The following is a 13,754-nucleotide window of genomic DNA, read 5'->3' on the forward strand; positions in this document are numbered from 1 at the left end:
ATGTTCAGAAGGATTTTCCCTTCTTTTATCAACTTTTTTTTCTTTTTTTGCTGGAAGTGTCTCGAAGAGAGCATAGATAGCGTTACTATACCCTAGTCTTAAGTTATGTACATAACGTTTTTTATACGTTTTTTAGTTGAAATAAAACCGTTAAAATGTTCGCGTATTTATTCATTTATTTTCGCCGTTTTCGATAATTAATTCATCAATTTGCTCGTGTGATTGTTCTCGCACGACAAGAAAGATAAAATTTTAAAACGATTCAAAAAAAGTCAAATTTCCCTTCATTTGGAAACGAATCAGTAAATAATGCCTGCTGCTTATTGATGATATTAAAAGCCAAAAACGTAAACATTTTCCAAATCCAAAGTTCAAAATTCAAAAATCTTGCGCGTTTTTTGAGCTTTTTCCAGCTTTTTTATTTTGTCTACAAAACTTTCTATATAATTGAAAAAATTTGACGAGTTCATGAACGATATATCATTATTGAAATAAAGACTAGAACATGTATTGAAAAAAGTTTTGACCTGAAGAATCTGTTGTATTTTGCGTACGCATCCAATCATGAACAGTACTCGAGTAAGTTGACAACTTCTGTCTTCTGTCGAAAGAAATATTTGATAACCTTGCCTTTTTGAATTCTCTAAACATTATTATTCAACAGGACACTAATTATTTGGAAACCATGAGTGAAATAAGTACAATCCAACCTGCCGAAGCAATCCAATACCCGAACGACAACGAAGACGTCGAGCAAATCTTTGAAAACTTGTACGATGAAATGAAAGAAATATTGAAGGAAATACAATCGGTACTTCGTAAATCCACCGTTCAACCTTCGTTTATGACTCTCAATAATGAGAAAACAGTCGTTCTGCGTGAACTAGAAGCGTTATTGGAGAATAAAACCAGAACTGTCAGCGAATTGACAAAAGCTATCAAAAAGTCCAAGGATTATGGTAAGAGATTGAAGTACGGTATCGTATTGTGTCACATCTTATTTCGCTCTAATCTTCGTGTATTTTTATAGAATTTCCACGATATAAAGGAGACGCTGTACTAAGCATCCCAGGAAAATTACTGGAAGAAACAGCTAATTGTCAAAAACTTCTCGAACGTTTGGAAAATACCAATAATAAAAACGAAAAATATATCGAATTGTGAGTATTATTTGACAGATATGGTCAAATCTGAACTTCCTCTTGATTGAGTGTGATTTTCTTTCAGCTTGTCCAAAAGTAAACAGTTTCTAGAAGATATGAACGATTCTTTAGTAAGCCCGAATCAAGCTTCGCAAGAGCTATCTCTGATAGAAAATGAAGTGAATCGAGAATACAAGGAATGTAAACAAGATTTGGTAAGTATTGTTATGGGTAATAGGATCAAATGATTATTGTAGTGTATCTTTTCCTGTGTATATTGAATGACGTTTTTGCTCGCAGAAAACCATACTCGAAACGTTATACCCAGACGAAGAAATTAAAGAAGTAATCGGAGTAAGTTTTTCCATTCGTACAATCATTCCTCTTAATTTCAACTGCTTATTAAAAACGTTAATTAAATCTAGGAAATTATCCAGAAATCTTTGAACAGTGAAGACGAAACAGATCAATGGTACGAAGTAGATGATCTCAATGTGTTTCCTATCATCACTCATTTAGCTGAACGAGGTATTCTCACGCGCAATGCTCTCAATGAGAAACAATTTAAAATGATCTTGAATTAATTTGTTTTTGTGCTTATTTTAGTTTTGTACGGTATTATGTTAAGAAAACTCGTTTTTATGTATAATTATTTATAAAGAATAAAAATCGTTACGTTCGAGTTGTTCTTAGCGTTTTAATTGATATTGTTACTTTTATACTTTTCTTAAGTTTCGAAATGATAACAAAAACGAAACGAAGTATTCATGAAAAAGTTTAAAAACTGTATTTATAAAAATATTATATCATGAAAAGTATGAATATAAAACCGGTATACACGATATTAAAATAATACAAAATGAAAACAGTGCCTTAAATCGCACTCGGAATATACAAACGAGAAAAAAATTACAAATTCTATTAGGCCATATTTATCACATTTTTTCCTGACGTTAAAAATTCTTTAACCCAAACCGGATATGGCTGCTGAATAATTCCCGCTGTAATCATCTCATCGATTGTTTGTCGAATATTTTTCGATTTTATTTGCAAACTCATATTGACTTGTACATCTTCAGCTTCCGGTACTGTTCTCAAACCTCTCCATTCGTTATCGGCCTGTTAAATACATAGCGAAATAATTCACTGAGAAAATCTACTCAATCAAATATCGTACGAAAATTAACCCACCTTGACAGTAAAAGTTTCCAATTTAAATGATTCTTCTCCCAGCATTTGATGGGCATGCACTGAGCGTACTTTATCCTGACAAAAATCCAGTCCTTGCGATAATCGCACACAATCAGCTAAAAAAAAGAAAACAGGAATATAAATTGATCACATTGACTCTTCGATACTTCTATCGACTTTCAACTTACCAACAGTGTTTTTCAAAACTAAATCAGTTTCTGCTCTCTTTACAGCGGCTTTTCGTTGTCCATTGAGCATTGTAACTAAAGACGAAATATTCTTTCCGTTTAATTTACAGATTTTATGATCCCTGTATCCAAATCCAGATACCAAAGTCTGAAAAATACAAAATCTGTCTTAATGATACATTCTTTTAATTTCTTTGATTCTTTCACTTGAATATTTTACCTTTAGAACATCTGGATTGAGATTTTTCGGCGAATAAAATAAATAAGGACGAGAAGTATGACGACCAATAAAGTAAGGCGCTGAATGTCTGCCTCGTCGTATGAGTACTAACACAATCCATAAAATGTTTTCTTCCAATTGGATATTCATTCTCTGGAAAATTCATTCGAAATTTAATGATTGTACAAGTCTTGTGATACTAATCACGATGTTTTTTACGAACCACATTTAAACCTTCTCTGCGAAATTCTTTGGCAATTTCGTCTGTACTTCTTTCGTCAACACGATCAGGATTCGTACCCTGTTTCATTAGAACAGCGGTCCATTGCCTTCTGCTGTTATGTAAGACTAGATCTACACAATGAAGTACGATATTAAAATCAAAAAAACAAAGCATTAGGTCAAATAATCGCCTTACCCAACGTAACTAAATTATAGTACAAGTTTTGTAATTCTTCATCAGAATAATCCTGTAACAATACAATACTTTATCAAAATAGATTAAGAGAAAATTGAGCCATTTGAAGTATCACTTACTTTGGTATATTCTAACAGTATTTTGGCAATATCTGGCATCCGTTTTGACAGATTGAACTTCAATATTGCTTTTTCTATTGTGCTCCAAGATAAGGTTTCGAAAAAATCTAGAATGTGTTCCTTGAAGTCTTTCATGCTGAATTTGTTGAACACTTTGTTAAATTTATCATTGAGCTGTTTCCTTTCTGTAGAAACATTGGATTATTAGAAATGTACAAAAAATGTGAGAAGAGTAATAGATTCTTACTCGTGCTGATTGTATCCATGTTGATTTTTGAAGTAAAACGATTATTTTATCAATTTAACGTAGTTTCCGGTGTTTCCGGTACTTTTTTAATCATTCGGCAACAGAAAATTCAAATTTTTCATTTCTAATCAATCCGTTTTTCTCCGTGATGTGTACAAACAACCGGATATTCAAAATTTTCAGATAACCGGTTATTTCGATTATCGATTGTTGATTTAAAATCAACCAATGAGATCGCTGGTTTTTTCACTTTAACGTTATTTTCGCGTTACTTTGCGTTATTTTCTGATTCTGAATTTCATCCGGTTTCCGGTTGTTGACATCCTATAACCGATTCGGCGATTCGAATCATAACAACTCTGCAACCTGTTGTCATATCAACCGGTAAATAAATTATTCAACTGCAGTTAATTATGAAATTTGTTTCAAAAATAATACCTAATTACCTTATGATTGCATTAATTTCAATACCAAGTTCGCTTCAATGGTAAGTACATTTTTATCCAGTAATTTTTGCCTGATTTTGTACTCATTTTGATATGTTTCCTGCAGGATTCCAATGACCGTTTGACATTCTCCGCCGAATGGAAAGATACCTTCTCATCTGTCAATTGGAAATTCAATTTATTCTTTTACCCAAGCGATGAAACCGTTGAACTGGTAAATATTTAACATATCTTCACCCAAACTCTACAAGAACTGTGCTAAAATAAGTACCTATTTTTTCAGTACGATTTACTCAAACATCGGCTGTTTTTGAAACGCACCAAATGTGGGAATTTTACCATCGATGATTTTTATATCGGAGCCTCTTTACGAATATGTTCGAGACTAATCACCATCAAAGATTATGCTGATTCGTACACTCGTAAAAAAGTTGAAATTACTTCTCAAAAGTAAGTTCTTCGTTCTCTGACGTCGTGGTTTTTGCTCCTATTAACCCTTCATTTTGTTCCAGATCTTGTGGTTTTATAAAACCTGATCTAATGCATAGAAAAGGAGAAGTATTGCAGCTTTTGGAATCGAGTAATTTTAAAATCATCAACTTGAAAATGGTTCAACTGCCAGAATCCTTGGCAAACACAATATTCGAAGATTACGAAGATCAGTCTATTCTTACGTAAGGGGTTGTCACTGCTCATCTTCTGTTGATGCCATTCTTATTGTAGTGCATAAAATCATAGGCCATTGATCGAGCATGTGACCAGTGGCCCTGTACTTTGCTTTCAGGTCTTGAATGAGAATTCTGTGATACGTTTATTAGATTTGGCAGGTCCGGAAGATCCGAAAAATATAATTGCTTCTGGATCTGACGCTCTGAGAGCTCGATTCGGTGCAGATAAAATACGTAATGGAATATATGTATCTACTTCGGCGGAAAACGCTCACAGAGACGCTTTACTTTTATTCAGTCCGAAAGAATCGCCGTACGATTATTTACCTCCAGTGGCATCTTTCGATGAGTCGTTTTGCTGTGTTATTAAACCTCATACTGTGAAAGAAGGTAGATATTTTTCGTACACTCGATTTTTCTAAGTTATTAATGGATTAAAATTATGATTTTTTTTTTAGCCAAAATTGGACAAATAATGATGACTATTGAGGAAGCTGGTTACCAAATTAGTGGCGTATTTATGGTCATGTTGAGTACAGAACAAGCTGAACAGTTTCACGAAGTTTATAAATACGTCGTAACTGAATACCAAGTAAATATATTTTCAATTTTGAATCCATTTTGAAAATTATCGAACACTTGATTAACTAGATAAATTTTTTGTTTCAGAACATGGTTAGTGAATTATGTTCTAGTCCTTGCGTGGCCATGGAAGTGAGAGGTCGTTTTGAGAAAAATTCTCATTCAGAATTTCGTAAATTAGCTGGACCATTCGATCCGGTAAATAAATCATGCAGAAATTACTATTTTATAGTCTCCACCGCAAGGTACAAATTTTCAAACTTCATTTCAGGAGTTGGCGAAAGAACTCAGACCAGATACTATTCGAGCTCGATTTGGTAAAAATTGTGCTCAAAATGCCATTCATGTTACTGATTTAGTGGAAGATTGTCCTTTAGAAGTAAGTTTTAAGTTTTTTTTTCTGAGGTTGAAAAAACAGAATCTTGACCATAAAATTTGTCCTTAGGTTGAATTCTTCTTCAAAAAAATCTCTTGAAGCTTCAAGAACGGTGATTGATTGGATGAAGCAAATTAATAATGAACGAGTATTTAAAAAAAACATGTTTCATCGATAAAAAAAATGACTCACAAACAACACGAATCTATAAAAATACTGAATTATTAAAAATTAACGATGACCTTAGGTCACTTATTCTTGTAACGCCTGATGAATTCTAAAACATCGAATTTTCTCTTGCAACCGTCATAGTTCATGTACCTGATTTTTCCAAAGACTGCTCTTTCACGCCATCCTTGATCATGGGTTCCACAAATGGACCACATGCAACCTAAAACGAATAAAAATCTTATCATGTATCGTCCTTCCAATTTTGTAGCCAAAAAATTTGTATAATTTTTATAAATAAAATTATTTTTTCAACGAATGTAGTGTACTAATCTTACCAACATAACCGTTCGGATCTCTACCATCCATACTGTATTTATCATTTAAATAAATTGAGATCTCTAACGCCTCCTCTGGACTTTTAGTCCATTCCAATATTTTCTTAGCCCAATACATTCGTAAAAATCCGTGCATTTTGCCTTCAACCACCATCTGTTTTTGAGCTGCATTCCATAAGAGATCGTGTGTCTTGCTTTGTTCTAGTTGCTCCTTGGTGTAGACCTTTTCTCGTTTATCTTTCCTAAAACGGAACTAATATTAAAGGAAACGAAATCATTTTTCTTTCTCAATACGATTCGACTCACCTGTGATCATTCAAAGTTGTTCTAGCCCAATTTTCAGCTCCTTCGATTGAATCGTAGTTTTTGTTATAGTAACAGAAATTTTCAGACAGTTCTCGTCGTACGACTAATTCTTCGCAAAACGCTTCAGCACTTTTTTTGTACTTTGAGGCGAATTTTTTTGCACTTAGGGCGCATCTTTGAGGAGAAATTTGACCTGTAGAACGTATCCATATCGAATAACTGTGATACTAAATCAAATCGATTTCAAAAAGATTCACAATACTCACCGAAATGCAGCCAGGGTGAAATGTTGCTTAAAGCTCCTTTAGTCGGATCGTTACGTGCATCATCGTAAATTTTGACACGAGATGAGACAAATTCGTATAAATTTTTCATTCCAGCATTGTATCCTGGAGTAAAAGTAGTAACAGGACCTACAGATCTGTCCACTTCGAGACTTTCGCCTGCTTTGCTCCAATCGATGGACTGTAAAGAATTGAAAATCAAATTTATTCGTAAATATGGACAAATGAATTCAACGTAAATTGCATTCCCAAACTTACTTCAGCTTTGAATGACGATTTAAAAGGATGTTTTACTACTGGAGGATAATCTGTCAGAAATTCACCGAGTTTGTTATTTATTTTTGAACGAATTGTACGAGCTGCGTATTCTTTTTTATCAGAAGCGTGCCAACAAGGGACCACATTATGAGCATCGATCTGTAATCAGACTTTGATTAATTAAAGTAATGAAACGCATGAACGATTATTCACTTTTTTCTCAAAAAGCGACTTTGTTTACTTGTATTAGAGGGACATCTTTCGGTAATGTTTTGGTCAACTGTTCAGCCCATGTTTGAGGTAACCTAAGAGGACAGAAATCGATAACCACCGCTCCGAGTTTATTTTTTTCAACAAATTCCGGTAAGATATCAGCTCCGCAACCGATTAAGAAATGAAATTGAATATCCAATTTTTTACATTCGATTTCAGATTCTTGCAAGCCTAGAAATGAACAATACGTAAAAATCGATCTGTACCAAAAACGGAATACAAATTTAAACGATTTTATACCTTTGAAAATAAAATCAAAGTGGCGTATTGTAGCGTCCAAAAATTTAGGAAGTCTGCAAAAACATACGTGTAAAGGAACTTCATTCTTGATAGCAAGCTTTTGAGCGTACAATAGAGCCCAATTATCTGCACAAAAAAAAGCATTCATAAATGAGAAGATATTTGCACTAAGAAATAACATTGTAACCATAGTTACCTTGTATTCTTTGGTCCCTGAACATCCAATAAATTACTCCGGTACCCCAGTCTGGGAAATCAGTAGCAGAAGAAAGTACCCTAGCTCTTTTTTTGTTGAATTTGAACTCCATAATAGAACTTGCAGCCTGAAAGAGTAATATTCAATCATCGATATTACGTGGTTGAGTGAAACTTACAACAGTGAGGTACGATACCTTAGCTCTATCTGATTCGATTTTCTCCATAAATGCATCGAAACTCTTCAATTCTTTGGAGCTCGAAGTATCAGGAACTTCTGATTTACTTTCTTCTGATGAATCGGTCTTTAAAAATTTCTTAATACTTTGATTAGACGTTCCCGCCGTTTTCCTTTTACTGGACATTTTGATAACCTGTGATGAAATGGTACGCAGAAATGGCTGGGAAATGAATAATTTAACGTCTAGTTTTCTAAGAACGGTTATTGGCATAAAATATCGATCGTCAGATATGAAATTATTCACAAATAAAGGATAAATTACACGCTAGTTTTAATTTTAAAAATATGAACGAATCAAATCAAAACTTTATCATTTATCACACAATTCACACACAAGAAAAAAAATAAAACTAAAAAAAAAAAGCAAATTCAGTGTTGCCTCGCAAATTTTTCAAAATGTATCGTAGTTTTAATCCTCTCCTCCCGCCATAATTTCCAGGGAATTTTAATTAAAATTTACCAAAAACAATGTTTTTTTTTCAAATTATGAATTTTAAAATGTTTCCGCTCGGGCCATATCATTTTCCTTTTCCTTTCTCCGACGTCCGACCAAAAGGCAAAATTAGGGAGTAAAAAAATCGCTTTCTCATCACTAGTCACATGCTCACATGAAATAAAAATAAATTAAAATAATGTTGTTTTGCTTTCACGCACTTAGTCACTTGAATTTTTTTTTTTTCAAAAAAAAAAGATCCTCTCCTCAGGCTCCAATGCATTTTATTTAGTCAAACTACTAGTAACTAGTTAACTACCTCCGTGAATACTCTAGCCAAAAGGCACACTTGACACCACTTGATGGCTTAAGCTGACATAATTAACTGAGATCTCGTGCAAATAAACGAAAATCGTGAAATAATAAAGTCAAAAAGTTCAGTTTGAACTCAATCAAGTCATTATAATATTCATGAATATCACAATTTGAAAATTACAAAGAAATTGATAGGTAGGTAGTCTACAAGTTTTGAAAACAAAAAAGTAAGTAAAAGTAAAAGACATGACAAAACATCAGAAAAAATGACACAAATATATGTACAAGTCTTGTCCAACCAAGATTATTCACAAAAGTGTAAAACAAGAATATTTACTAATAATAGAGGATGAATTTAATTTGTACATCACAATATGAGGATTAGTACTACTGCATCTAGTCGTAGTCGCTAGCTTGAGCTTCACAGGATAACCATAATTTCACAAATAGGAAATAATTGCCACTTGAGAACAAATAACTATCTCTTATTGTCAGTAACTAACTGAATAACATCAATGATCTAGTTCTCCTGAACAGCAGCCTCAGATCATAAGATCATATAAAAAGACAAAATGCATAAAACAAATCGAATAGACCACATGATCAGATCACAATGCATACATACATAAGCAGCTAATAAATTAATAATTGGCAGTAAAAATGCATAACTCCGTACGGAAAAACAACTTTGGCGTCACAAGCTGTATAAACGGTTTCATAATTCATACCTAGTGCTAGATAGGTTCGCCTGGCGTTCTGTAGGGTCAGTAGGTAGGGTAAAGTAAAACTCGCATCAGTTGTAGCAATACCTAAGCTTTCTTGATTGGTTCTTCTATTTTGAATGCATTGTGCGTAAAGTACAACTTAGCAATAAAACAGGATACATGAATGTTCAACTTAAACATATTTGTAATTCTGGAATCAAATTAAAATCAGCATTTCAGCTCAGTGACCAGATGGGTACGTTTTCTTAATGAAAAGGGTAGTCTCTCCAAAATAAAAGAACTCGATTAGTACCCACTATTACTCGTAAAAAGAAAATGAGTAGGTCTAGATACATAAAAATACAATCTAGAGTCGACACAAATAAATAAACAATATAAATTTTGATGATGAATGAGGATCATAACATAATCTCTGGAACAGCATTACTTCAGCTAATGGTGACGACAGCAATCAAATGTTGAGAATCATATCTTTGATAATTTACAAGTTGAGATCAACCATAATTTAATATTTTAATAAATCAGCGATCAATCAATCAGTGAATTAGGTACATCTTCTGGACTCGATCGCCAAAACCAAGTAGGTATTTTAAATTGAAAATTTCAATTACATTTATAATAAAAAATTTTCAATTAAATTTTAATTACATAACTACATTATAAACGTATCTTTATAATAATTTAATTCATCTTCATTTAAATAAATTTTTAATTAAATTAATATTACCTAATGGTACACTCAAAATTTTACCCCCTCCTAGCTCTTTTTGAATCATTCCCCTCCTGGTTTTTTCTCAGGTTCGGATACTTGAATGCGAATTCAATGTCGCGAAAATAAGTAAATCTGACAGAAAAAACTGAAGTTTTTTTTTTGGGGGGGGGAGTGGGGTAATGACTGAAAATTTGCTGACCTAATTTTTTCGAGTAAAATTATGAGTTTTTAAAATGATTGAAATACGAGTAGATATCAACAAAAATAAAATAAAAGATGAAATGGCATATTTTTTTAATTGATAATATAATTTATGAAATACCTACTCTAGGATGTGCCCTATTTTGCAAAGTTGTTATTTTTCACCTACCACCCCCCCCCCCCCCCCTGTGAACAAATAATTCTAGGTATACTTTTTATTTTTCCCCTATTTGCATTCTGCAAAAAAAAGGGGGATGGGGAGTACCAGTAGAGTAGGAGTAGCCCCTCTCATCCTTAATTTAAAGTAATTTTTATATCACAAAGAGTAGAAATTACTCATGTCAAGGTACTTTTTAGTTTTACCATACTTACAGCTAGAGATTGAATATTCTTTTTTTTAAAATATTAATGTGCAGGTAAGGTACCAACCAACGCAGTAACAAAGATTCATCGAGTAAGATTAGAGGAGGACAATCCCCTTGGAAATTTCTACATAGGCAAAGGGGATATCTATGAATGCAAAATCGGGGTATCAAAAATCATGGAAACTTTATTAGACCCGCGGCATTTTTTACTCTTTATGACCGCAACGATGCAGTCCACATACAAGAACAAAAGATAGTCAAGGAGAATTTGGTACAAAGCCTGCAAATACGTCACCTAAACGTCAACACAGCGACGGAGGAGGGTGTACAACCGGCTCTAAAAGATGTGGGAGGCTGCAGGAAATACAGCCTCCTCTTTTGCAATCAGTAAGCAATCTTTCAAGTTTCAAAATTTCAAAACTTCCCTGGATGTGTATAGATACATGTATATATTTGCATCTATAATAAGCAGAAATGTCAACTTCGCTTGGCATAAGATGTAAGTACCTAAGTACATACTGAAAAGTGAACAGTGGACAAATTTTTAAAATTAGTATTATAATTACCTATTTCTGTTCTAACTAAATCACTTATCAAAATTTTATTTGCAGATCATGTTTTTTTTTCATTTTTAAAATGCGTTTTTCTAGTCATTTTTTGAAAATAATTTATATTCTAGTCTTGTTTTCAATTCAACCTTTGTTTTAAAATTTTTTTACCATTGTTTTTTGTTTTTTTTTTTAATTTTAGTAATTTTACCTACTGTATTTTATCATGTGCTCATTCATTCTGTATTGTGAGTCCCACATGGGGGGGGGGAGTGATGTAGCATTCAGCAATAAGAAAGTTTTTCATTTATAATATAGGTTGATATGATAGGTGGAATATTATTATCTGAGTCCAACATCCAATCATGTGCTATCATCATTATTATCATTCCCTATGACCAACAAAAATATTAAGCCACCCAAAAAAGAAGCCCCATAAGTAATTATTTTCCTTATGTCTTTAGTGTTGGTACAGAGGTAGCAAAACTCCATAGGCAAACAGTCCAAGAGGATAACCCCCTGGACAATTTTTTACTGGTTGAGGGGACATTTTTGCATGTCGCATATCTACATATAAACTTATTGACAATCTGTTAGACCTAGACTAGACCCGCGACATTTTATAATGTAAGTATGTAACTGCAAAAGAAGCAGTGCATGTACAAGATGACGTTATTAAACTGGAGAATACAGTGAAACTCTCTATCAAATACAAGAAGTGTAGATATATCAATACTGCAGTAGAAGAGGGTGTGCAACTCGCCCTCCGAAATTTAGGTACATGCATACATGCATAAAATATAATATGTTCACTTGCAATTGTGAACATCTGGTCATGCCTCAAACAATTGATAATTAGTAAGTGATCTTTTTTTTTCTTGCAGAGTGTGTAGTATAAAAAAAATAGCCCAGAAGCTGAAGAGGCCACATGGCCAGCGTGTTGAAATGTGCCCAAAAGCAAAAGGCCACAAATGATTCTCAATTTCAAAAAATTGTGATGAAAAAAATTAATGCGAACATAAATACTACTATGTGCTTCAAAAAATAACCAAATTTTGTTATACTCATTTTTTTTTCTTTATTCTGAAATTGAAAAGTGGAAGATTTTTGATACATGACGTCATAATTGACTATTGAGCTCATTTTTTGTTGTTCTCAAACTAGGTAGTTTATTTCAAATGACTTCGTTTCTTTAAATTTTTTACATTTATTATTATAATTTTCCTGATCTGGTGATCAAGTTATGAAAAAGAAAAAGATTCATTGAATCTTGAAAAATGAATAGGTAATTTGATGTAAAAATGAGAACACCCAGTTGACGCAGTCAAGGGTCAGATTTTTTTTAATATAATATTGAAATATTGATGAAATAAAAATAATTAACTGATACTTAGAGAAAGAATCTTTGTATCTTGAATAGTTTATAAGAATTTCCGTTGTAGGGTCTCTATATTTTAAATCGTATAGGTAGGTATACTTGAAACGAAATAACACGATTAAAAAATTTGTGAATTTTTGACAAATAATAAAAACACAAAAAATCTTTCTTAAATACTTAGAGTAAAAGAATTTCGGTGGTAGGGTCTCTATACTTTGAATCAAATACTTGAAACGAAATAACACAAGTAAAAAATTCGTGAAGTTTTGACAAAGAATAAAAAAACAAACTGCCACTTGGTAACTTGGTAAGGTAAGGTACTATCAAGTATAAGTCGTATTCGGCATCCATAATTTCTACAAAATGAGAAGTAGTGGTAAGTATGAATAGGAATTATTATGCATCAGTATCAACAACAACTACAAATAAAAGTAATGTAGGTACCTATTACCTTATTTGCGTGGTTACGTTACATGTTCGGCAGCCCGGCATATATCAACTCATCGTCAGATACAGTTTGTAATGTCGTCTGCATACTGCTGGACATGCCTTGAAAGTTGAATGACAGAATCGATGGCAATTTCTTAATATGGCTATGGTGTATTCACGAACCCCAATTAATAACATTATATTTTGTTAGTTTGATTAACAAAACTGCTCCGATCACAATAACAATCCGATATCACAATTATTTGTAGCAAAGATGGCACATCGGAACAACATTTTGCCACATCTGAAAAATACAATAACCAATAAATAAACAGCGAAGTAATTTGATCTAAATTGAGATTATAATTACATAATTTAGTTGCGATACTTACCCTCTGGCGGCTCGGTCCTATCATTCGAGATGAGTAGGTATCTATGTTTTTATAGTTGAAAATCACATTATTGTAAAAGGACAAAGGTTGCAAACGCTGAACTTTCCACTTCCAGATTCAACTGATAATTTTTAATTGAGCGTTTAACGGAAGTGTGAAAGTCATTTTCAACGAATAAACTACCTACACAAATGACAGTAATTAAAGAAAATATTGCATAATATTAAACCTTTTTTATAATGACCTTCAGTTAGAGACAGCTACAGAAAAAATATGAATAAAATTTCAAAGTGCTTTTTTTACGGTAAAGTGACTAAGGAGTTACGGAAAAGTCGTAAAAAAAGCGCTTTGAAATT

At 32.8% G+C, this 13,754-nt stretch overlaps 4 protein-coding genes across 4 annotated transcripts; 2 read left to right on the plus strand and 2 right to left on the minus strand.

Annotated features, from left to right (window-relative positions):
- Positions 1–348: 348 nt before the first annotated feature.
- On the plus strand, positions 349–1,824 carry LOC135833391 (uncharacterized). Its single transcript, XM_065347174.1, has 6 exons — positions 349–579; positions 665–959; positions 1,031–1,160; positions 1,228–1,357; positions 1,443–1,496; positions 1,568–1,824. The coding sequence occupies exons 1-6, from the start codon at positions 565–567 to the stop codon at positions 1,724–1,726; spliced, it is 783 nt and encodes a 260-aa protein (XP_065203246.1). The 5' UTR covers positions 349–564; the 3' UTR covers positions 1,727–1,824.
- Positions 1,825–1,906: 82 nt separating this feature from the next.
- LOC135833399 (uncharacterized) lies at positions 1,907–3,684 on the minus strand. Its single transcript, XM_065347190.1, has 8 exons — positions 3,526–3,684; positions 3,279–3,463; positions 3,160–3,211; positions 2,965–3,095; positions 2,742–2,894; positions 2,522–2,669; positions 2,334–2,449; positions 1,907–2,261 (listed from the first exon to the last, which is right to left on the minus strand). The coding sequence occupies exons 1-8, from the start codon at positions 3,542–3,544 to the stop codon at positions 2,064–2,066; spliced, it is 1,002 nt and encodes a 333-aa protein (XP_065203262.1). The 5' UTR covers positions 3,545–3,684; the 3' UTR covers positions 1,907–2,063.
- A 173-nt stretch (positions 3,685–3,857) lies between these two features.
- nmdyn-D7 lies at positions 3,858–6,077 on the plus strand. The gene is made up of 9 exons (XM_065347188.1): positions 3,858–4,012; positions 4,078–4,185; positions 4,255–4,421; positions 4,484–4,645; positions 4,710–5,029; positions 5,098–5,231; positions 5,309–5,419; positions 5,493–5,600; positions 5,667–6,077. The coding sequence occupies exons 1-9, from the start codon at positions 4,010–4,012 to the stop codon at positions 5,694–5,696; spliced, it is 1,143 nt and encodes a 380-aa protein (XP_065203260.1). The 5' UTR covers positions 3,858–4,009; the 3' UTR covers positions 5,697–6,077.
- On the minus strand, positions 5,749–8,245 carry LOC135833392 (deoxyribodipyrimidine photo-lyase-like). The gene is made up of 9 exons (XM_065347175.1): positions 7,857–8,245; positions 7,661–7,787; positions 7,465–7,590; positions 7,193–7,395; positions 6,952–7,110; positions 6,676–6,874; positions 6,410–6,602; positions 6,104–6,345; positions 5,749–5,988 (listed from the first exon to the last, which is right to left on the minus strand). Exons 1-9 carry the CDS (start codon positions 8,109–8,111, stop codon positions 5,846–5,848), a joined length of 1,647 nt encoding a protein of 548 aa, XP_065203247.1. The 5' UTR covers positions 8,112–8,245; the 3' UTR covers positions 5,749–5,845.
- Between the last annotated feature and the right edge of the window lie 5,509 nt (positions 8,246–13,754).

Source organism: Planococcus citri, chromosome 1, assembly GCF_950023065.1.
Source record: "Planococcus citri chromosome 1, ihPlaCitr1.1, whole genome shotgun sequence".
NCBI classification, from domain to species: Eukaryota; Metazoa; Arthropoda; class Insecta; order Hemiptera; family Pseudococcidae; genus Planococcus; species Planococcus citri.